A 23,233-nucleotide genomic window follows, 5' to 3' on the forward strand; every position below is an offset into this window, starting at 1 on the left:
CATTTATATATAGTTTACATACATAAAACTAACATAGCAATGATTTTTTTTATATACAGTTTATATGCATAAAACTAACATAGCAATGATAAGAGGATAAGATTTGAGAAGATTTAAAAGTTTTTATATATTTGTCGTTGCAGGCGATGATTCCAACCTAAATTCACACAAGGGTGACGTTAGAAATCTACATACGAATCAAGGAAAGATGAGAAATTTTCTTTGTGAATTTTGCTTGCAAAGTTTTCCGGACTGGGACAGTCTGGAGCAGCATAGAATGGTGCATTCAGGAGAAAAATTTACCAACAAAACTCGATCCAGGAATTTCAAATGTGACCTGTGTTCAAAGAGTTTTACAGACAGATGGAATTTGACTCAACATCTGAGAATTCACACTGGAGAGAGACCCTACGCTTGTACAAAATGTGGACGTCGATTTGCCAAGAAGTGTAATATGCAAACTCACATGGCAATCCATTTTCCTGTGAACATTTGAAATAGAATGATGATTTGCCAAGACATGCTTATGCAAACTGATTAAGCAGCTGATATTTGACACAAGGTGTGACTTAGCAGCTGATATTTGACACAAGGTATGGTTTAGCAGCTGATATTTGACACAAGGTGTGATTTAGCAGCTGATATTTGACACAAGATGTGGTTTAGCAGCTGATATTTGACAAAAGGTGTGGTTTAGCAGCTGATATTTGACAAAAGGTGTGAATTAGCAGCTGATATTTGACACAAGGTGTGACTTAGCAGCTGATATTTGACACAAAGTGTGACTTAGCAGCTGATATTTGACACAAGGTGTGATTTAGCAGCTGATATTTGACACAAGTTGTGGTTTAGCAGCTGATATTTGACACAAGATGTGATTTAGCAACTAGTATTTGACACAAGGTGACACTTCCTAATCTGCTTGTGCATTTTCCTGTAAAATTGTGAAACACGGATTTTGGTTTACCAAGAAATGTAACATTGGAACTCATTTATCAGCTAGTGTACTTCTAGAAAATATGGCAGGTGAGCTTGGGGAGTTGGAGGCCAACAAAATGCCTTGTATGATCCACAACTTATTTGAATTGATATGTTGAAATGAACCTTGGTCTATGGGTAAATTTTATAGGAATGAGATTGCATACATGGCTTGTAGGGTCAAGGTTACTGTTGCTATAAATAGAAAAGCAGTTTTTGCTGGAAGACTTGGGATAAAGTAAATCAAATGAAACTTGGTCTTTTAGGAAGTCTGTATATCCATACCAAGCTTTGGCTCACACTTGGGGTAAGTGGGGTCAAGGTCACAGACTAAAAATGGAAAAACGCTGAATTCTAATTAACATTAATAGGGTAAAGCAGGTCAAATGAAACTTTCTGGATAGGAAGTTAAGTAATTGGAAGTTAGAATCAACATGACAAGGATGGGATTTGCAGTGGGCCATTGGGGTCAAGATCAGTGACTGAAAATAGAAAAAAAGAAGTGTTTCTGCAATTCATTTGCTTTTAGATTTCATTTTGTTCTGTGCCAAGTGTAGATTTTTTGTCAAGGAGTTTAAAAAAAGTTTAAAAACAGTTCACCCCAGTTTGTGTATGTAGCTTTAAACAGATGATATTTCTTTCAAATATACAGCATCTGTAAGAGAATGTTACATACTCGTATATTGATTATTGATTCAATTTGATAGATTACTTTCATTTTTCTGTATCAGAAAAGGCAGTATTTGTTGCTATTTTTGAATAGTAAAATAAATTTTTGTTGTTCAGTCTTGGTGCTTTTTCTTAACATTTCTTTATATTGTAAGAGCAGAAAAAGTGGCATCCTAGAGTAATAATCAGACTTTGTAAACCTTCAGCCTGCTGGTAGCAAGTGAGTCTGCCTTTGCATCCAGTGCAGACCAAGACCAGATGTGCAGGCCGATCATAGTCTGCACTGTTGACTATTCAGTCAGTAAATTTTCAACAAATGCCCCTTTGAATAGTAATTTGTATAGCCCAAATTAAATGATGGACAAGTCCATTTTAGAAATTTAGAAGGGTAAAGGTTGATTCATTATTAGTCCTGCAAGGAATGAATGGGATATTGTGCGACAGTGGATACAACGGACAGGCCTAGATGTCTGGTCTTAATATATAACATTCTTTAAGTATGTTAGTATTGTAGATAAAATGTTTGGGTAACCAGAAACTTTTGTAGTTCATAGAATGATATATCTCAGTAGTAATGATTTCTCCATTTTTTGTTAATTTCAGGAATGCCTGCAAATAACACCTCGGAGATGGGACAGACATACAAACTAGGAAACATCCGTAATCGGCAGCCGACGGACCGCAGAAGATCAAGAAACTTTGTGTGCGAGATCTGTCACAAGGCTTTCACTGACAACTGGAATCTTAAACAACACATGAGAGTTCATACTGGAGAGAGCCCTTACAACTGTGAAATTTGTCATAAAGCATTTAAAGGAAAGAGCAATTTAAAAGCTCACATGGTTACACATATGAGCATCTGAAAGCAAAACAAATGTTCGAGATTTTTGAAAACTGTTTGAAGGATCTTAACAGATAAGCAATGGTTTGTCAAATGAACATGTGAATACAAACTGAGATTCGTTACTCCTCTAAACTGTGAAATTCTACGTGGAAGTATTTTAAAGCATTTGAAAGGAAAGCTAATTTGTATGTATATACATTTAGTGTTATCATTATTGAATATGTGACTTGACTTTAATATAATCATTGAATGCAATTTTTGAATATGTTTAAAAGCATGTTACTTGTATGAAATTGTGAGTACAAGATGAGAATAGTCATTTAGAGGAAAGAGCATTTTTAAGCAAGTTGTGTCTGTAAATAAATTTTTTCCCATCAAAGCTTTGGCTAGACATTTTTTTACAGATATGGAAGAAAATGTAAAAAAAATGATGGATAGAAATATTGTTTAATGAAGACCATTTCTTATTGAAACATTCTTTGTCTTGTTAGATATATTTAATATTTAGCAGGAAAATAATTAAACACTAACATAGGAAATTGAAGGAATAATATTACGGTTTATCTTTGTCGTATAAAGGTCACAGGTTTTTATGGTTCACTGGTTTGTAAATATGTAAATAAAGATGTTTAGAATATTATTTTTGTTGTAATGTTAATTTATTTCTTTTTTTGCTTGAAATATAACCTTAAGTTTTAGTTGGAGTTTGATGTTATAAAAAGCCTGTTCTCTCTCTCACTGACATTAATTTCTGATACAGTTGAAACTCGATATCTCTTACACACTTCAATTCAAATTTTCAGCTATCTTCAAAGACATTTTCAAGTCATTTCCCAAAAACATTTGCACAAAATATTGTTATAAGTTGAATTTTTGTAACACTTGATTCCTGGAATTCAAGTGTATTAGAATTTGCTGCTTGAAGCCAGGCTTAGTCAAAAGTGTTAGGCAGCTGGCAAAGGCAGTCTAGCTGCTTAAAACAAGTTGAAATTTTAGCAATATGTCAGTAGGCGAGGTTAAGTACTGTGAAATTATAATATTCCTGGGGGATTAATTTTCGTGGTTAAGTCAATCCACGAAATTTAATCCCAAGAACAAGTAAACTTCCCATTCATTTTATGTTGAAAAGTTGAAATCCACGAATTCATATCCCCACGAAATTGCTGTTATGACCAAAACCACGAAATTTCATGCCCACGAAATTAAATGATTTTACAGTATTTGTTACTATTTCTGAATGGTAGAATAATTTTTTCAATCTCACTGTTTTTTTCTTCATGCTTCTTTATATTGTGCAGAAAAATGGTAGCCTAGAATAATTATCAAACTTTGTTAATGTAAAGATTCATTGTTTGTCATAGAAGGAATAAATGGGATTTTGTGTGACAATGGATACAAAACAGACTGGCAGAATTATCTGGTTTTGTTTTCAAGTCTAAAATATATAACCTTTAAGTATGTTAGTACTGTAGGTAGAAATGTTTTACTAATAGTAATAATTTCTCCATTTTTTTGTGGATTTCAGAAATGCTTGCCAACAACAACTCGGAGATGGGAAGGACATACAATCTAGGAGAAATTCGTAAAAGGCAGCGTACGAACCGGAGAAGACCAAGAAACTTTGTCTGTGAGATCTGCCACAAGGCTTTCACTGACAACTATAATCTTAAACAACACATGAGAGTTCATACTGGAGAGAGCCCTTACAACTGTGAAATTTGTCATAAAGCGTTTAAAGGGAAGAGCAATTTAAAAGCTCACATTATTACACATATGAGCAGCTGAAAGCATTTAACAAACATAAATGTTGTTTGAATGCTGTTTGAGGGTCTTAACAGATAAGCAGTGGTTTCTCAAGTGAACGTGTGAATACAAATTGAAAATTTAATACAGTTTGCAAAGGGAGAGAAACACCTAAGTACAGCTAATCCTTAAGCCTTTGAAAAATAACTGAGACTCTTTACTCCTATAAACTTTGAAATTTTATGTCAGAGTATTTAAAAGCATTCAAAAGGAAAGCAACTTGTATGTATATACTTTTAGTGTTGTCATATGAATATATGACTTGACTTCTTTTTAATGTGAAAACATATCATCATTTGTAAATATCTTTAAAAGCATGTTACTTGTATAAAATTGTGAACACAAGATGAGAATATTCATTTAAAGGGAAGAGCATTTTAAGCAAAGTTGTGTTATGTAGTGTGTATGTAAATATTATTTTCTCCAGTCAAAGCTTTGGCTAAACATTGTTATAGACATGGAAGAAAATGTAAAAAATGATGGATAGAAACTGCTGACAATAGTTTAATAAAAAAAACAATTTCTTACTGAAACATTGTGTGTTTTTAGCAAATTTGAAAAGCCCGTTCTCTCTCACACTCTCATTAATTAGCTCAACTTTTCGAAGAAAAAGTAGAGCTATTGTACTCGCCCCAGCATCGGCTTTGGTTAAAGTTTTTGATAAAGTCAAATATCTCTGTTACTATCAAAGCTATTGACTTGAAACTTAATAGTAACAGAGATATTTGACTTTATCAAAAATTTTAACAAACAAGGAGCTGCGTTCAATAAATGCTTGATGCCCCCGATGGCATCCTTGTCGATAGATTTTACACCTAAGTCCAAAACAAGGTCAAGGTCAAACTGAGGTCAGGTGATGTCTGAAGATGAGGAATGCTCACAGGTTACATCTGCATTAGTACCAGGTCATTCTAGTAAGAGGTATTGATGCTAGACAAAACGGTCCCATTTGGTTAACCAAGAGATGGCCCATATAAAGCATCAGTATGCCGGGGGCATAAAAATTCTAAGTTAGAAAGGGACATAATTCTGTAAAGATTCAAATCAGAGTTATGGGGATTGTTTCTCCTGGTGTAGACTTTGATGGTAAACAAGTATTTTAAGTTTCAAGTCAAAAGCTTTAACAGTAACAGAGATATTTGATTTTATCAAAAATTTTAACAAAAAATTCTAGTTAAGAAAGGGGCATAATTCTGTCAAAATTTAATCAGAGTTATGGGGATTGTTTCTCCTGGTGTAGACTTTAATGGTAAATAACTATTTTAAAGCTTTTGACTTGAAACTCAAAATATTTATTTACTATCAAAGTCTACACCTGGAGACACAATTCCCATAACTCTTATTTGAATTTTGACAGAGTTATGTCACTTTTTAACTTGGATTTTTTTTACTGGCAAAGCTCTAATTCAGAGTCAAGCACTGAGAAAAGTCGAGCGCGCTGTCTTACAGACAGCTCTTGTTTCTTGTCCAGCTCTTGTTTTTGACATACAGTTAAATCTTGATAGCTCATACTCAGCTTAACTCAAACTTTCAGCTATCTTGAAAACATTTTCAAGTCCCTTCCCAAAAGCATTTGCACAAAATATTGTTTTAAGTTGGACTTCTGAAACACTTGATTCCTTGGAATTGGAGATAACAAGATTTGAGTGTAGTAGAATTTGCTGCTTGAAGTCAGGCTAAGTCAAAAGTGTTAAGCAGCTGGCAGAGGCAGCCTGGCTGCTTAAAACAAGTAGAAATTTTAACGAAATGTCAGTTTTTGATGTTTAGTATTTGTTACTATTTCTGAGAGGTAAAATAAATATTTATTGTTCATTCTCACCCTTTTCTCTTCACATTTCTTTACATTGAAAGTGCAGAAAAATGGTGGCCTAGCATAATTACCAAACTTTGTTAATGTGAAGATTTGTTATTTGTTATTTGTCATGAAATGAATGAATGGGGTTTTGTGTTACAGTGGACACAAAAAGAGACTGGAAGCATTGTTTGGTTTTGTTGTCAAGTCATAAATATATAACCTTTAGTATGTTAGTACTATAGGTAGAAATGTTTGCATAATGTTTTACCAATTATAGTAATAATTTCTCCATTTTTTGTGGATTTCAGAAATGCTTGCCAATAACAACTCAGAGATTGGACGGACATACAAACTAGGAAACATTCGTGATCGGCAGCCGACGGACCGCAGAAGATCAAGAAACTTTGCGTGCGAGATCTGTCACAAAGCTTTCACCGACAACTGGAATCTTCAACGACACATAAGAGTTCATACTGGAGAGAGCCCGTACAACTGTGAACTTTGTCATAAAGCTTTTAAAGGGAAGAGCAATTTAAAAGCTCACATGGTTACACATATGAGCATCTGAAAGCAAAACAAATGTTTTAGTTTCAGAAATCTTACAGGAAAAGCCCAAAGTGTTCTCAAGTGAACAGATAATACACCTTTAGCTGTTGAAATTTTACACCGGTAAACTGAAATTTCTCGTGGAAGTATTTCAAAGCATTTGAAAGGAAAGTAATTTGTATGTATGTACATTTAGTGTTATCATATTGAATTAAGTGATACGACTTTTTCCTAATGTAAAATCAGGCAATTGAATGGAAGCAATTTTTAAACATAATTAAAAGCATGTTACTTTTACGAAATTGTGAATACAAGATGAGAATAGTCATTTAAAGGGAAAAGAATTTTAAGCAAATTTGTTTATGTAAATAAGCTTTTTTTTTTCCCCAGTCATAGCTTTGGCTAAACATTGTTACTGATATGAAAGAAAATGGTAGATAGAAACTTCCAATTGACAGTAGTTTAATAAAGACCCGTTTCTTATAAACTGAAACATTCTTTGTTTTCTTTAGTTAATTTGAAGAAGCAGAAAAAGAATTAAACAAACCCTACATAGGAAATCGAAAGAATAATACAATGGTTAAATATTGTCATCTAAAGGTCCTATGAAGGTCACAAGCTTTCATGGTACAATGGATTGTAAAAATATAAATAAAGATGTTTAAAATATTAATATTGTTGTGATTTATTTCTTTTTTTTGCTTAAAATTCAACTTTAAGCTTAAGTGGGAAATCAGCCTTTTGATGTCATAAGAAGCATGTTCTCCCTCACACGACTATTCGGAAAATAGTCTAGCTATTCTACTCACCCTGGCGTCGGCGTCACACCTTGGTTAAGTTTTTGCATGCAAGTACATACAGCCAACAATTAAAGGCATATAGCTTTGAAACTTATTTTTTCTTTTTCTAGGTCAATTACCAACCTCTCTGGGTCAAGTCCCATAACTCTGACATGTATTTTGAGCAAATTATGCCCCCTTTTGGACTTAGAAAATTTTGGTTAAAGTTTTACATGCAAGTTACTATCTCCAAAACTAATGCAGATATTGATTTGAAACTTCACATGTGTCTTCGGGGTTATAAAACTAGTTGATAGCAGCAAGTCCCATAACTCTGACTTTCATTTTGGCCAAATTATGCCCCCTTTTGGACTTAGAAAATTCTGGTTAAAGTTTTGCGTGCAAGTACATACAGCTATTTCTAAAAGGCATATAGATGTGAAACTTATTTTTTCTTTTTCTAGATCAATTACCAACCTCACTGGATCAAGACCCATAACTCTGACATGTATTTTGAGCAAATTATGCCCCCTTTTAGACTTAGAAAATTTTAGTTAAAGTTTTACATGCAAGTTACTATCTCCAAAACTAATGCAGATATTGATTTGAAACTTCACATGTGTCTTCGGGGTTATAAATCTAGTTGATAGCAGCAAGTCCCATAACTCTGACCTTCATTTTGGCCAAATTATGCCCCCTTTTGGACTTAGAAAATGCTGGTTAAAGTTTTGCGTGCAAGTACATACAGCTATTTCTAAAAGGCATATAGATTTGAAACTTATTTTTTCTTTTTCTAGATCAATTACCAACCGCACTGGGTCAAGTCCCATAACTCTGACAGGTTTTTTGAGCAAATTATGTCCCCTTTTGGACTTAGCAAATTCTGGTTAAAGTTTTGCGTGCAAGTACATACAGCTATTACTAAAAGGCATATAGATTTGAAACTTATTTTTTCTTTTTCTAGATCAATTACCAACCTCACTGGGTCAAGTCCCATAACTCTGGCATGTATTTTGGGCAAATTATGCCCCCTTTTGGACTTTGAAAATTCTGGTTAAAGTTTTACATGCAAGTTTCTATCTTCAAAACTAATGCAGATATTGAATTGAAACTTCACATGTGCCTTCGGGGTTATAAAACTAGTTGATAGCAGCAAGTCCCATAACTGATAATTATGCATTTTGGTCAAATTATTCCCCCTTTTGAACTTAAAACTCTTTTGATATTTAACCTTTTTGGGTAATATTTTCCTGCTTCTGGGACAATATTTCGAATAGTCGAGCTTGGCTGTCTTACGGACAGCTCTTGTTTGATATACAATGTACAGTTGAAACTCTTGTACTCACTTTACTCAGAATTTCAGCTGTTATGAAGACATTTTCAAGTCCTTCCCAAAAGTATTTGCACAAAATATTGTTTAAAATAGAATTTCTGTAACACTTGATTCCTTGGAATTGGAGATACTAAGATCGAAGTGCATTAGAATTTGCTACTTTGAGCCAGGCTTAGTCAAAAATGTTATAAGCAGCTGGAAAAGGCAGTCTGGCTGCTTAAAAGTAGTTGAAATTTTAACAAAATGTTAGTTTGATATGTAAGCTGACAGGCAGGTTAAGGCAAGTGACTGCTTCATACAGTTGATTGCGAAGACAGGATTAAATGCATTTTATCTTATCTTTTATATTTTGTACTCTTGATTAAAACAAGCATTTTACCTGTTGCAGGTAACAGCATGGAATATGTACAGTTTCCTATGGACGATGGAGAGAGGAAGGGAAAGTATATATGCGAGTTTTGTCTGAAAAGTTTCAAGGATAATTGGAAATTACAGACACATCGAAGAGTTCATACAGGAGAGAGACCGTTCAACTGCACATATTGTGGGCGGAGCTTCACTACAAAAGGAAATTTGAACTCTCATATGGCCCTTCATTTTAAAATATGACTATATTCTGGTGTTGCTGCTGATATTTCAGAGATTGATCTTTTGTAGGACTGGGATGAGTACTCTTGTACCAGGGTATGGGCAGCACCACTGCCCAGATGCTAGATCATTACCCATGTGCTTCTGCAGTGTAATATATATTTGACCTATAACTTTATTACTGTGGCGTTAAACCCAACTCAAAAGGCACACCTTCAAATTTATTTATTCCCACACAGTCTTAATGGAAATGGAAATCTTCCATTCTCAGCAAAATAACACAGAATCAGTTGGGTCAAATCTGTATGAAGCAGCCAGCCAATAGGGCTGCTTGAGACAAGCTATTAATTCTACATAACATTGTGCTAACGTGAATGTTTAATACAATTCTAGGCAATAATATGTTAAACTTTGACAGTGTGGTTATACATTTCACATACATTATAACATGCTTAAAATAGTGATTGCTTTCTTGTAAATTTGTTTTCCTGCAAAAAAGAACTGAAATTAATCCCCGCCATACCATAAGTTTTCGCTTATAAGACGGGTTATTATAGGAGTCATATTTCCAGTTCAAAGAGTGTGGAGCGTCTTCTAAGCAAGTACTACAAGGATATTAAAAAAAAAGTCCCAGATTGCATGTCTTATGTCAGGGTGCATCTTTTGTGAGTGCATCTTTAAGCGAAAATATACAGTACCAAAGATATGAAAAATGGTACGAGTACCTCCCTTGTTTGACAATTATTATTGATATGGAAACTTACCTCTCCTCTCTCACACCCTTGTGGAGATGGATTACATCATGATTGAGGAGTTGTGAAGCTTAATATAAAGTTTCACAATCAAGTAAAATAAATTATTGTAACACTTCTAAGATTTTCCGTTAAATAAACAAAGAAGGAATTTACTGAGTATTGTCTTGTCGATTTAAACACGTTTCACAAAATGACCTACTTTTGGCTATTCTGTTTTACTCCGTCCATTTATGCCTAAAAAGGTTTCCAGAGTTGTATCCCTTCCAAGTGTAATTCGAAGATGTTAGAATGGAAATAGATTTTAGTTTTGCATGCTTTGTTAGCAAATAAACCATGTGGTTTTGAGTCAAGACACGTAGTAATCTAATCACAAAGGCTTTGGCCTTTCTATTTCCCAAGTATTAACTATACCAAATCCAAGTAATTTGTGAAGATGTACAGGTGTATCTAAAATCAAATCTAGAAGATCCATCAAAGGCATATATAGAATGTAACAAAATAAAACAAAACATTATCAAGAACTAGTCCTGGGCAATATTTTTAAGGCAGCCACATTGTACATATTTAGATCTGTTGGAAGTACCTCAGTGGAATAGAATTCATTTGATAAGAAAAATATTAGCGCACAAGGTTTGATTCAATTGGATCTTTAGATGTAATGAAATGTTCGACATGCCTTGCGCTTCATAGCACAGGCTTGAGAGGAACTCTTTTTTTATGTATTATGAATTACTACATACCTGTTTTAACTCTCCATTAAGTTACAGTAGAACCGGAAAAATCAGTAGCATTGATGTCTGAGCTCAACATAGGGTTTGTCATGTCATATTAATTTGTGTTGTTTCTTGAATTTGTTTATTTTCACCATTATTGTCAAATTTATTTAGGCTTTTGAACAATTTCAAAATATTCATATAAAGATATGTAGTAAGGTACATAAAATAACGATTGTTACCATGGAGAAATTTGCACCCGTTCATTAGCCAAATAATATTTTCTCCCATGTTGCTCAAAATTTCTGTTGCAGAACTCGATCAAACATATTTCTCTGCACAAAAGCTAATAACCTATAATCCCAAAGAAAAAGAATAAAGTTGTGACAAAGCCAAATATTTACTAAATTGTCTATAAACAGAACATCAGTTACTGAACCATCATTACAGTGTGATAAAAAATGAAATGAAAGCCGCACACTTATTGATCATATACTTACAAGGATTTCAGAAATACACGAAACATAACAGGAGTAATTTCCCTTGCCTTATTTTCAAAATGTTATAAATAAAATCATATACTATGAATCAATCAGGACTGATTTTCACGGTTGCGTCAGTCTATGAAATTTAATGCCAACAGACTTATATCGCCTTGCCCAAACTGAGACTTCTTGCCCACAAGATGTTATGGTTTAACATTATGCATAAAAAACTTAGGGTATCAAAAATTTAATCACATTTTATTAAGGTAGATCATTCTGTATGTTGATCTCTAATACAAGATGTATTCAGTAACACTTTAGGCTATTCAGTTTTTTATGATTGTGCCCCATTTCTGCTATAACCTTATGGATAATCAGAGCTAGGTGGGACTTTGCTGAGATATTAAAAGAAAAGTTGTAGAAAAATATTTTTAAAAATTTAAGGTATCTAGTTAGCTAGACTAGGTCTTTTGCAAGAGATATTGAATATCAGTTTTCTTGGTATTATCCATTCAATTTGGTATTTATTTTTCAGGTAGAAAAGGAGATCAAAGTGCTTTGAAGGCTGGGAAACACAGTTGTGAGTTTTGCGAGAAGAGTTTCCCCACAAACTGGAAACTTCAGACTCACCGGAGGATTCACACAGGAGAAAAGCCGTTCATCTGCAAAAATTGTGGGCGGGGCTTTACAACCAAAGGAAATCTGCATTCACACATGACTGTACACTATAATATATTTTGAACTGGAGCCGAGGCATCAAGTGTTACAACATATATTGAACTACTGCTGCCAGAGCCTCAGTGCAAACAGAAATATCCGTTCTAATTGGACTAGAAACTGTTGTCTTTTTCGAACTGTTCATAATTATATAAGATTTATTTAGGATAAATCATGTGAATAATTTCATTTTTCTTGATTAGATTTTTTTTCATTTTTCTTGATTAGATATAAATTCTTGGGAGAGTTATTGTTTTAGTTCAGTCAGTCTGTCAAAATCGGGTCAGCTCTGCATCTTTTAAGTTCTTGAAAAAACTTTTAAATAAGCTAGCTCAAAAGTTTGCCTTTACAAGATGATGTGGAGAATGCAACTTTACTTAATGTCAGGTCAAGGTCATACAGTGAGATCAAGTTAGATGGAGATTATTGTGCCCTTATAAATCCTTTTACCTCACAAAATGACTTCCATAATGAGACAAGAAGTGCATTAGACAATATTCAGTCATTTTGGTTCAAGGGGAAAGTTCTCAGATGAGATCAAAGGTCAAATCAAGGGCTCAGTATATAGAAATAGAAGCAGCTAGACTAGTTTTGCTCTGAGTCCTCGAAATAGTATAGATAGTATATTGGGTCAGCTTATTATCCTTAATAATTTTATAAGGGGCCTCCATGGCCGAGTGGTTAAGGTCGCTGACTTGAAATCACTTCCCCCTCATCGATGTGGGTTCGAGCCTCACTCGGGGCATTGAATTCTTCATGTGAGGAAGCCATCCAGCTGGCTTACGGAAGGTCGGTGGTTGAAATAATGCACGGAGGGGCACTTGGGGTCTTCCTCCACCATTAAAGCTGGAAAGTCACCATATGACCTATCATGTGTCAGTGCGACGTTAAATCCAAAAAAAAAAATAATAATAATTTTATATGCATAATGCATATTTCAGTCCTGTTAGGTCAAGGTCATATGGCAAGATCAGAATGTCGTGTACTGTAAAGAAATTTTATTTCCTGTTCACTTTGTGATTTTTGATGATCGCCAGCTTAGGTCGATAGGAAAAATGCAGCTCTACCGATCACAGGGTCGTGAGTTCAGTCCCCTTGCGGGGCGTATATTCTGCATGTGAGTTTGATAAAAGATCATTTTTTCTCCACCTTGGATTCCTCCATACATGTGGGGAAGTTACTTGTAGAGAACTGGTTTTTACTGGTAGAGTCCAAGAACACTGGCTAGATTAATTTCCCTCCCTTACATAACTGAAATACTGTTGGAAAATGGTGTTAAACCCAAAACAAACAAACAAACTTTGTCATTTTACCTCTGCGGATGTCTTTCAAATATTCTTATATAAAGGTTTGCCATAATGAAACAGTGTGAAGAAAGCAACCTCCTGTCATTTGGGTTCAGGGAATCTACATATCTTTACATTACATATCAGTTCACCCGTCCATTTAAATGAAGGGAGACATGGAGACATTAAAGCTTTTTTCTAATACCCCAGTCAGACATACGGTGCGGATAGCTACGTCTAGCTACGGATAGAAACATAGTAATTTGTATCGATCCGTACCTGAGCCATACGGATTGTTACAGATTAATACAGATGGCTACTTTCAGTAACGGATCGATACGGATTACTATGCTTCTATCCGTGGCTAAATGTAGCTATCCCAACTGTATGTGTGACTGGGGTATTTAAAGAAGTCTCTAGGTAAGTTTGCCTTTCTTCATTACGTTATATCATTATTACCCGAAACTGTAACGGACTATATGGCCATACATTTTTTATCAGTTTTTTATGCAGTCAACTACTATCAGTTAAAACATATTTATCAAAATTTTGATAAATTGTTCTTTCCATCATTTTGGTATAATGTTTTGGGTATTTTTAAGAGATTTTAGGCTAATGTAGGTGATGAAATTAAAAAATTAAATTGAAGATATGAAAATACTACTTGAATTTTTTTTTTTCAACAGTCACTTGATTGTCTTGGTCATGAGGTATTTTTTGACAGCAGTGATGTATCTAATGCTAGGGGAGATAACCAGTGCAGAGTATGAATTTATAATGTATTTTGAATTGCTTGTCTGTAAAACTTGAGCGAGGCTTTGCAAAAAGGAACACTCCATTTGCAATTGACTGTAAATTATTTGCACATATTCCTATGTTTTGAAGAATTTTTCGTCTATCCACATCTATCCATATTTGTATCTGTATATTTGGAAATATCCTCAATGATTTTATTTTTGCTGGTATTTGCAAAGGGACAAGCAAATTTAGAACACTTACGAATATTAACAATCATCAGCTCCCAGAGATTACACAACAAGGAAGCATGAATTCTTAGCAACATTTCTCAGTTGACAGTGATGTAAAAATTGCCCAGTGTACAGTAGTATATTTTGAATTAAAATTTAAGTAGATGCACATTGTTTTATTCTTGGTATTGACTGTCCCTACATGAGTGGATAAAGTTATGCAGTGATAATACTGTCTGACTACGAAACCAGGGGTAATGAGTAGGAGGTCCTGCTCCTCCAACTTAAATTATTAACATCGGGATAAAAGTCCTGTGTATGGGTACTTTACACATGGCATGCTAAAGAAACAGAGAAGCTTCTGGAATATTTGGGCATCTTTATCCGGCAGTATCCTCTCAACTAACAAGTCTGCTGGAAGAGTTGCCCATATGGACTACCATTGCCTGACTAAATAAGCCTACACACACACATAATTATGGGCACTTTATACATGATAAACAGTTATTGCTATGGCGCTTATGTACAAGCTAGAAAGCTGCTTGTTTTTCAAATGTTTTAGCTGACCAAGTATAATTTAGCTTCCATAGCTTTATGTGCTTTCATACTTACTTGCAGTATCTCTTTTTTAAACTAAGGAGGTATGGAAATCAACACTTACAACCTTTGACCATCTCAATAGCCACATGGTAGAATGCATGTTTCAGTTGCTGGAGATTTGGGTTCGTTCACTTGCCATGTTATCCAAAGTTCAGAATAATTGTACTAGTATATCCCTAGCTTGGTGTTCAGCATTAACTTGCTTGTCTCATTTCATGGTGGATACCATCAGGACTGAAGTGTTGATATTGCTTAAAATAAGGTGTAAAACTTTCACACTCAACCTAAGGTAAATTGATACAAACTAAACAGAAGAAAAAATTTTCATCTCCGGAAGTCTTTTTTCAAAAGTTTTCACATAGGTTTACTACACCACACAAGACTGAAAAAGAGAAATATATTCACAACTTACTCTCGTAAACTATTTAATGCAGGTGTAGTGTCATTTCATGTGCTTCATAGATTGCTAATTTGTTTACTCTATTATAACATAGCAGTAGAAGTTGTTGTGGCAAGGGCAAAAGAAAGCTTTTTGATTTATTAGAAAGCTTTTTGATATACCAGAAAGCTATTTGTTCTGTTAGAAAGCTATTGAATGCATTAGATAGCTATTTGCTGTATTAGAAAGTTTTTGATGCATCAGAAGGCTGTTTATTGTATAAGAAGGCTATTTGATGTGTTAGAAAGCATTTTAGAAAGCTACTTGATATATTAGAAGGCTTTTAGAAAGCTGTTTAATGTATTAGAAAGCTTTTTGGTGTATTATAATGATATGTAAAAGAGCTATTAGATGTATGATCAAGCTTTCGGTTGTTATTGTTTGAAACAATTAGCTTAATGCTTCTGCAGTGTTTTTGCTTTGTTGTATAGTCAGTGAGTTGTTAGCAAAATATATAAGTAAACTATTGCTTTTTCTCTTTTTTAGGCCCGGAAATTGATATTACACCAAAAGAAACACCTTGGATGCCATCCAGCTCAGTTTTCCCAAAGAGAAAATTTTGCCCTTTATGCGATAAAGGTTTCAGAGATAACTGGTATCTGCAGAGACACATGCGTTCACACACCGGCGAGAAACCGTTCCTGTGTAAATACTGCAGTAAAGCGTTCAAACAAAAAGGGCATCTTAGAGTACACATGTTGAAGCATTTGGATGACTAAATTATCCGCATAGAAACAGCATCCTTTAAAAATGCTGAAACAAAACCATCGGCACTGACGTGTTATCATCGAAAACCTACATTGAGTTTGCCAGTGTAAATACAGCGATAAAACATTTCTCTTGATAGGATATACCAAAGTTTGGATGTTTCGGGGCCTCGATGGTCGAGTGGTAACTGACTTCAAATCACTTGGCCCCTCAACGCTCTGGTTTAGAAAACTCACTTGGGATTTAGAATTCTTTTATGTGAGGAAGCTATCCAACAGGCTTACGGTACCTACGGTTGGTACTACCTAGGTGCCTGAAATGATTGATGGGCATCATGGGTCTTCCACCACCATCAAAAGCTGGAAAGTCGCCCTGTGACCTGTAGTTGTGTTGGTGTAAGATTCTAATAATGTAGTATTTGTGTTAGAAGTGCAATAAAACATTCCCATAGTTAGGATTTGTTAAAGAGTTTAATTGGTAAAATATTTGAGCTACAAGGAATCTTTTTCAAATACTCTGATGAAACATTTAAACATACAGGAATGTTACATTATATTTGCTGACATATTTGGACATTCTGAGATATAACAATTACACAGAAATGATATTCAAGAAGAAGAAAGTGGTGATGATAATAAAGATACACAATCTTAAATGCTGTTTGAAAAATCTTGCTGAGCTTGTAGTTGCCACTGTGTAGATGTCTCTGTGTGCCTTATAGTCTTTGTGTCCACTTGACTGCTACAGTTTCAGCATAATATGCTGAAAAAAAACTTCACATTTATCTGTGCATCATTCGAACTGTTCAAACTAAAAAACTTGTGAATGTGGCTTTATAATTGAAGGAAATCTAATTGGTGACTAATTTTCATGAAATTGTAGGTTGCATCAATCTGTGAAGTAAAATACAAGTGAACAAATAAAATTTCCATACTATCTTGAAAATTTGACATCCACAAATTCTTATCCATAGAAAAAGCTTTTTTTGCTAAAGCCACAGAATCTCATGCTTGCAAAATTATATGATTTTTCAATATATGTTTGAAAAAAATGTGGTTTTGAATAGAAATATTTACCAAATAGACACATACTGCTGTAAATTTTTAGCTTATGATATTATACTAGGCAAGCTTGTTGACATGCTAGGTACAAATTGAAATGACAGGATATAGTATGTTTTTTAAGCCTAATATGTAATGCTATTAATTTTATTGTATTTTGTACTATTGGCAATTTATAACCTTTTTACGTCTATTTGCCATGAAATCCAACTCATTAATGTGCTTTGCTTAAAAAGGTCATTCTTATTGCATGGTGTTGTTATTTATCATATTGTATTGTATTTTGTTGTATTTTATTATAATACCTATATAAATTCTGTCAAAATTCTGCTTGTATTTCACAAGTAAATAATTATTATGAAGAGGCAGAAAAACAACTGTATTTTACCTTTTGTATTGTATGTTGCCGGACTACTTTCATTTACTATACATGACCTGACAAAGCACACACAACAGCTTCACTCATTTCTATTTTAACATCAACAAACATTGAAGACTTTGTTCAATAACTAAACAACAAATGAAAAGATGGAGGTATATAATAAAAGGGTCATTACAGCAGTAGTTAGATCTGGGATTTTCTGTTTGGTTCTCGTGGATTTTGCAAGGATGGATCACACTCGGCGCTAATGTGCATCTCGTGAGAACGATCTGGCGAAATCCACGCAAGTCCAATACAGCATCACAGATTGAGCTACTATTATAATAATCCTATTGTGTTTTATTGTGTTGCATTGTTGTTGTATTGTATTATTATTGGCTGTTAGCCAGTCTCAAATAAAAGATTCGACATTGTCATTCTCTTCATAATTATTATGCCACGCCTTTGAAGAAGAGGGATACATATCTCTGCTTCTGCCAGTCTGCTGGTCAGTCCATCAGTAGAAAATTCTGTTGCCAAGTATTAACTAGAGAACACTGACTAGCTAAAGCTGTCAAACTTCATAAGCAAGTAGCTGGCCCTTAATTGTTTTTTAGCTCACCAGAACCTAATGTTCAAGGTGAGCTATTAGTATAGGTTGATGGTTCAGCTTCAATCATCTGCCATCCACAATCTACATGAACAGCTTCTTCTCTGAAACTGTTGGTAAGAATTACTCCATACTTTGTCTGTATTATCCTAGGAATGTCCTCTCTTAAGTTTGTTCAGATGAGGGCACATGGCCCCTTTAAATGGCCACTAGACTGAACTGGATCTTCATCAAAATTGGACTGTCGCATCAATGTAACAATAAGGTCCGCTCTCATACTTGATATCACATTTCAGGGCCTCCAGAACCTCTATGACAAGGCTGTCAAGGTCGCCGACTTTAACCCACTTACCTGTTACTGTTGTAGGTTCAAAACTTTAGCTTAACATTAGCTTGTAGTGTAGAACTCTCTATGTGAGGAAGCCGTCCAGCTGGCTTCCTAAAACAATACTAGGAGGAGCACCTACGATTTACCTGTATCATCAAAAGCTGGAAAAGTTTTGTCAGTGTGACTCTTAACATAACATAAAACCAGAATCAGAGGGCTTCCATTACAGAGTGGTATAGGTTTTCTGACTTTGCTCCTATTTTTTGTTTATTCTGAGCTCCAATCGAGTTGACTTGTGATGAAGTCATTCAGTTGATATGAAAAAGGCCATTTCTTCTGCCAGTGGTCTTCCTCAGACAGTAAAAGCTGGAAATAATAAGTCACCATGTGACCTGAACAGTGCTGATGTGACTTTAATATAAAAATCATGAAACATAATAACAGCATAACATTTGTCTTGTATACTCCAACATAGCTGTAGTGATATTTTATGAGATGAATATTTGGTGTGTTTAGTTTAAAAGAATAATCTTGTGTTTTTGCTACATAATATGTGATAAACTGCTTGTTACATTTATATGATATTTAAGCCTTTGTTTGATAATCCAACAGAATGTATGAGTTAACAGTATTGCTTCTCTCTTTCAGACCCGGAGATTGAATTTTCGCTGAGGGAGCCGTTGGAAATTCCAGCATCTAAAAGTCTCCTAAAGACGAAGAGTTGTCCTTTCTGCACAAAAACTTTCAAAGATAATTGGTATCTTGAGAGACACATGCGTTCACACACCGGCGAGAAACCTTTCCCATGTAAATACTGTAATAAGGCGTTCACGCAGAAAGGGCATCTTAGGGTACACATGTTGAAACATTTGGATGATTAACCTACACCCTGCTGAATTTCTAAAATGGACTTGGCCATCATTCAATTTCGGCAGTACCACTTCTTATTCAAAGGGGTGTTCACTGAAAATTTACTGACTGAATAGCGAACACTACAGATTGTGATCAGCCTGCACGGACATGCAGATCTTGGTCTGCACTGGTTGCTAAGGCAAATCAACTTGCCATCAGCAGGCTAAAGGATAAATCAGCATCTTTAGAATTGATCCACAGACTGCACTTGTGTAAATAATGCGATGAGACATTTTATAACCAGACATGTTGGAAAATTCTTGCTGAAATATTCAGATATTGTGTGCACATAATGTGAAAATACATTGTCACAGAAAAAGACATATTGAACTATAAGCTATGTGTAAATACTGCGACATGTTCATATATATATATCAAGTGACATGTTTAGATACCGTGTGTAAATATTTTGATTCACACAGAATCGACAAATAGGATTATATTATGCTGCCACATTTAGATAACATGTGAAAATAGTGCTTTAAAATATTCAAACAAAGGACACAGGAGAAGAAATGCTGGCACTTTTGGATACCGTTTGTAAATTCTGCAGTTACAAAATTTTCACACAGAAAGAACATGTTGGGTATATATGCTGAAACTATCAGATACCCTGTATGAACACAATGATAAGACATTCACACAAAAAGGATGTGCTCATTACCACCTAAACAGTTACACTCAGGGCCGGAAATTCCCATAGACTACACCTACAACCAGTAAAAGATTCTTATATGATGTGTGTAATTATAACGGAGAACTTTTCACACAAAAAAGACATGTTGGAATACACTTGCTGGCATGCTTAATAACAGATATGAAGATAATACTATAATATTCTAATTTATATACTAATTAATTCTAATTACTAAGATACCGTACTTGTGCAAATATATAAATGTATATGTTTACCGGCTCTTTCTAATTAGCAAAATACTGTTCTTGTGTAAATTTTGCAGTATAACATTTACACATATCGAGGGCTGACCGGGAAACTATTGTATCTGCATTTTTGTAAATTTTACAGGAGAAAGAAAAAACTGAATATTTCTTAAAAAAACACAGCTTAGTATTACCATTCTTAGTAAATCATTATCAATTGAAATAAGAAATAATATGTTGGCTTTTAAAATGCACTCAAATAATTTATTTTTAAGATTTAGCAAAAAGTGTCACGTACAATAGTTTCACGTTCAAAATGACGTTATTGAATTTAAAAAATTACCGTGAAACTATTGTATCTGCGTTATTCATTAAATATTATTTATAAAATTCATATTGCTTGAAGCATAGACTTATTGTTTTACTTATAAATAATATAAATTACAAATATACAATGAAAATAGTGTTAGGTACAGTATTTTCTTTCTAATGACCGGGAAACTATTGTATCTGCACTTGAATTATTTTTTCATTTTTTATTATTATCTCATTGAATTATCGTTTATCTGTATTTATATTTTTGTATTTCCATCGATAAGTTGGTAAATGAATTAAACTAAACAATACCTTAAGCCAGTAATAATGGTCAAATAAAATAAAAATATGTTTATCGTTACCTTAAATTTTTTTTTTTTTTTTTTTTTTTTTGCCGGATATAAATTTCATACATGAAATCAAGAAATCAATTTATGCTAAAATAAAGCTATACAAGGGGGAAATGAGCTGCAGCATGAGAAAACCAACATAGAGCATTTATGACCAGTGTGGATCCAGACCAGCCTGCGCATCTGTGCAGTCTGGTCAGGATCTTTACTGCTTGCTAACTGTTGTAAGTTTCTCTAATTGCAAAAAGTAAACAGTATGGATCCTGACCAGACTGCGCAGATGCACAGCTATGTTGGTTAAATTTGGACCGGTTTCACCCCTCCCAAATCTTCAACAAGAATTTAATTTTTCAGGACAGTCCGTGAATTCCAGTCATTTTTTCAGTAATGTTACTGCACTTTTGTGTTTTAACTTACAGCCAATATTGATGTGCAGTGGCATGGTTACAGAGTTCTGTTGCTTTTGAAGTGACTGTGTAAGGCATAAAAAAATTGTTTGTTTCCATTGTTTGTTTACAGTATTCCGACCTACCCAAAATAGTTGGTCCGACCCTAAAATTTTAATGTTTTTATGGCCTTAGCGAATTTTTTTTTCAAATTTTTAATAAAAAATTGCAGAACTGCTATTTTCATGCTTTAAACATAGTCAGTGAACTGTGATGTTTTAGAAAGGAACTTATTGGTGCTCTAAAGACATAACCTTATTTGTATTCATTTCTTGACATAAAAATAATTTCCGAAAAGTCTCAATAATTTTAAACAAACAAAAAACATTTTCCAACCTACCTACCCTAATTTATTTTGTGCATGCTACTGAAAACAAAAAAAAATTAAGGCCTAATTTAGCTTTATGTGAACAATTTAATATGTGATTTTGTTCCCTGTATCTCCTGTGTTACAGCTACAGTAGTACAGTGAAACTTTGGTAAAGACAGAATATTATCAAGAATCATTTAAAAAAAATTGCTGAAAACAGAGATTTCTACATGACATTGTCTCTTTTTCTTTTTTGGACAAAGGTATTCATATACACTCAAAAATTTAAATCGTTATAGTACAAATAAAAAGGACAAAACCGACAAGATGTTTTTAACAGAACTTCAGTTTATTACAATAACTTAATCACCGTTATCAATATTTGAGGCTAAAATTTCAAAAATGACAGACAGCAAAATGAAAAGCCAGAAAGCAAGCACATGACCACACGCATGTGTGATAAATGAATAATTATACTTAGGCATTCTGTCATGTCCTTACCCTCTCCAAAGCATACAACCCTCCCATGTGACAGAACAGCATAATCCGTGAGGAGTCACAAAGGAAACTAAGGTAATGCAACATTGACCTAATTTGGTCATGCTGCCATTTTCAAAAGTAAAGGACAAGAAAAAGCAACAAGATAAGCCATTATGTCACATAACAGAATGACACGTGGCTAACTCCGTCTTCTATATTTTCATAAAAGTATGTACAAAATTAAGTCCATAGCCATTAAAATGTAAGCCATGACTGTATGAATTAACATGGTGATAATAGAGCCACGTCACACTGACATCTGCCTTTGGTAATCTTCAGGACTTTGCAAACAGTGTGGGCCCAGATCAGTCTGATCAGGGCCCACAGTGTTTGCTAAGTTACAAAAGACCTATTAAACTTTTTCAAGAAGCAATTTTCTGATCCTATTTAAAATTCACAGGAAAGCCTGGATCTACAGTAAGTCTTGACAGAAATTTACTCAGTCATGAAGACACTTTTTTGCATGACATGGCTCAATTATGTAATAGTATTCAGCATTAATTGGGGAAATTGGCTTTGAAGCTTACAAGCCGAGTTCTTTCTGAAAAAATAGTAACAATTTTCCAACAATAAAAATAACACGAGGATCCACAGAGTCGTGAATCGCTCACCTCAGTGATACCAATTTACCAAATGTATAAGCTCTTGGCTTCTTGGTTTTAGACTAGATAATATTTTCAAATATTTTCCTACATTAGTGTATGTAAAAGAAGTGATTTTAAGAACAGCTTGAAATATCTTGGTAGAAACATGTTGGTAGAGGGTCACCTCACAAACATTTCTGGACAGGTTTTGTTTAAACAATTCATGACTAGCAATCTGCGAATGAGGACTTTGGCAAACGCTGAAGACCAACCTCAGACGCAACAGAATGTGATGTATGATTAAGGACTTCACTGTTTGCATGAAGGATTCACTTGTTCTAAGTAAATCAAGACCTTACACCCCCATACAAGTTTGCACATACAACATTGTACTTCATAACCAGTGTGTTTGCAGTTACCGTGAAACTATTGTATCTGTATCACATTATGTGAAAATGTTAATGTAAACTATTATTTATTTTAGTTCTTTAATATTCACATAAAACCTGAACAACAGTAACAAGTTTT

The 23,233-nt window shown here is 34.2% G+C and overlaps 1 protein-coding gene across 19 annotated transcripts in view; it reads left to right on the plus strand.

Moving 5' to 3' along the window:
* Window positions 1–23,233, plus strand: part of LOC123540568 (zinc finger and SCAN domain-containing protein 12-like) — a 125,530-nt gene that overhangs the window by 56,539 nt on the left and 45,758 nt on the right. Inside the window, exon 5 of one of the 19 annotated variants that reach the window (XM_045325685.2) lies at window positions 19,015–19,268. The exons of 11 other annotated variants lie outside the window; for them this stretch is intronic. In XM_045325685.2, the coding sequence (XP_045181620.2) occupies window positions 19,015–19,247 (233 nt within the window). In that variant the 3' untranslated portion in view covers window positions 19,248–19,268. Of the gene's footprint in view, window positions 1–143; window positions 1,551–2,250; window positions 3,113–4,016; window positions 4,788–6,397; window positions 7,191–9,135; window positions 9,429–11,823; window positions 14,425–15,784; window positions 17,866–19,014; window positions 19,269–23,233 lie in introns of those variants that run through there. 7 more of the 19 variants (XM_045325684.2, XM_045325698.2, XM_045325695.2 and 4 more) reach the window with 7 other exon arrangements.

Source organism: Mercenaria mercenaria, chromosome 16 (assembly GCF_021730395.1).
Source record: "Mercenaria mercenaria strain notata chromosome 16, MADL_Memer_1, whole genome shotgun sequence".
Lineage (NCBI taxonomy): Eukaryota > Metazoa > Mollusca > Bivalvia > Venerida > Veneridae > Mercenaria > Mercenaria mercenaria.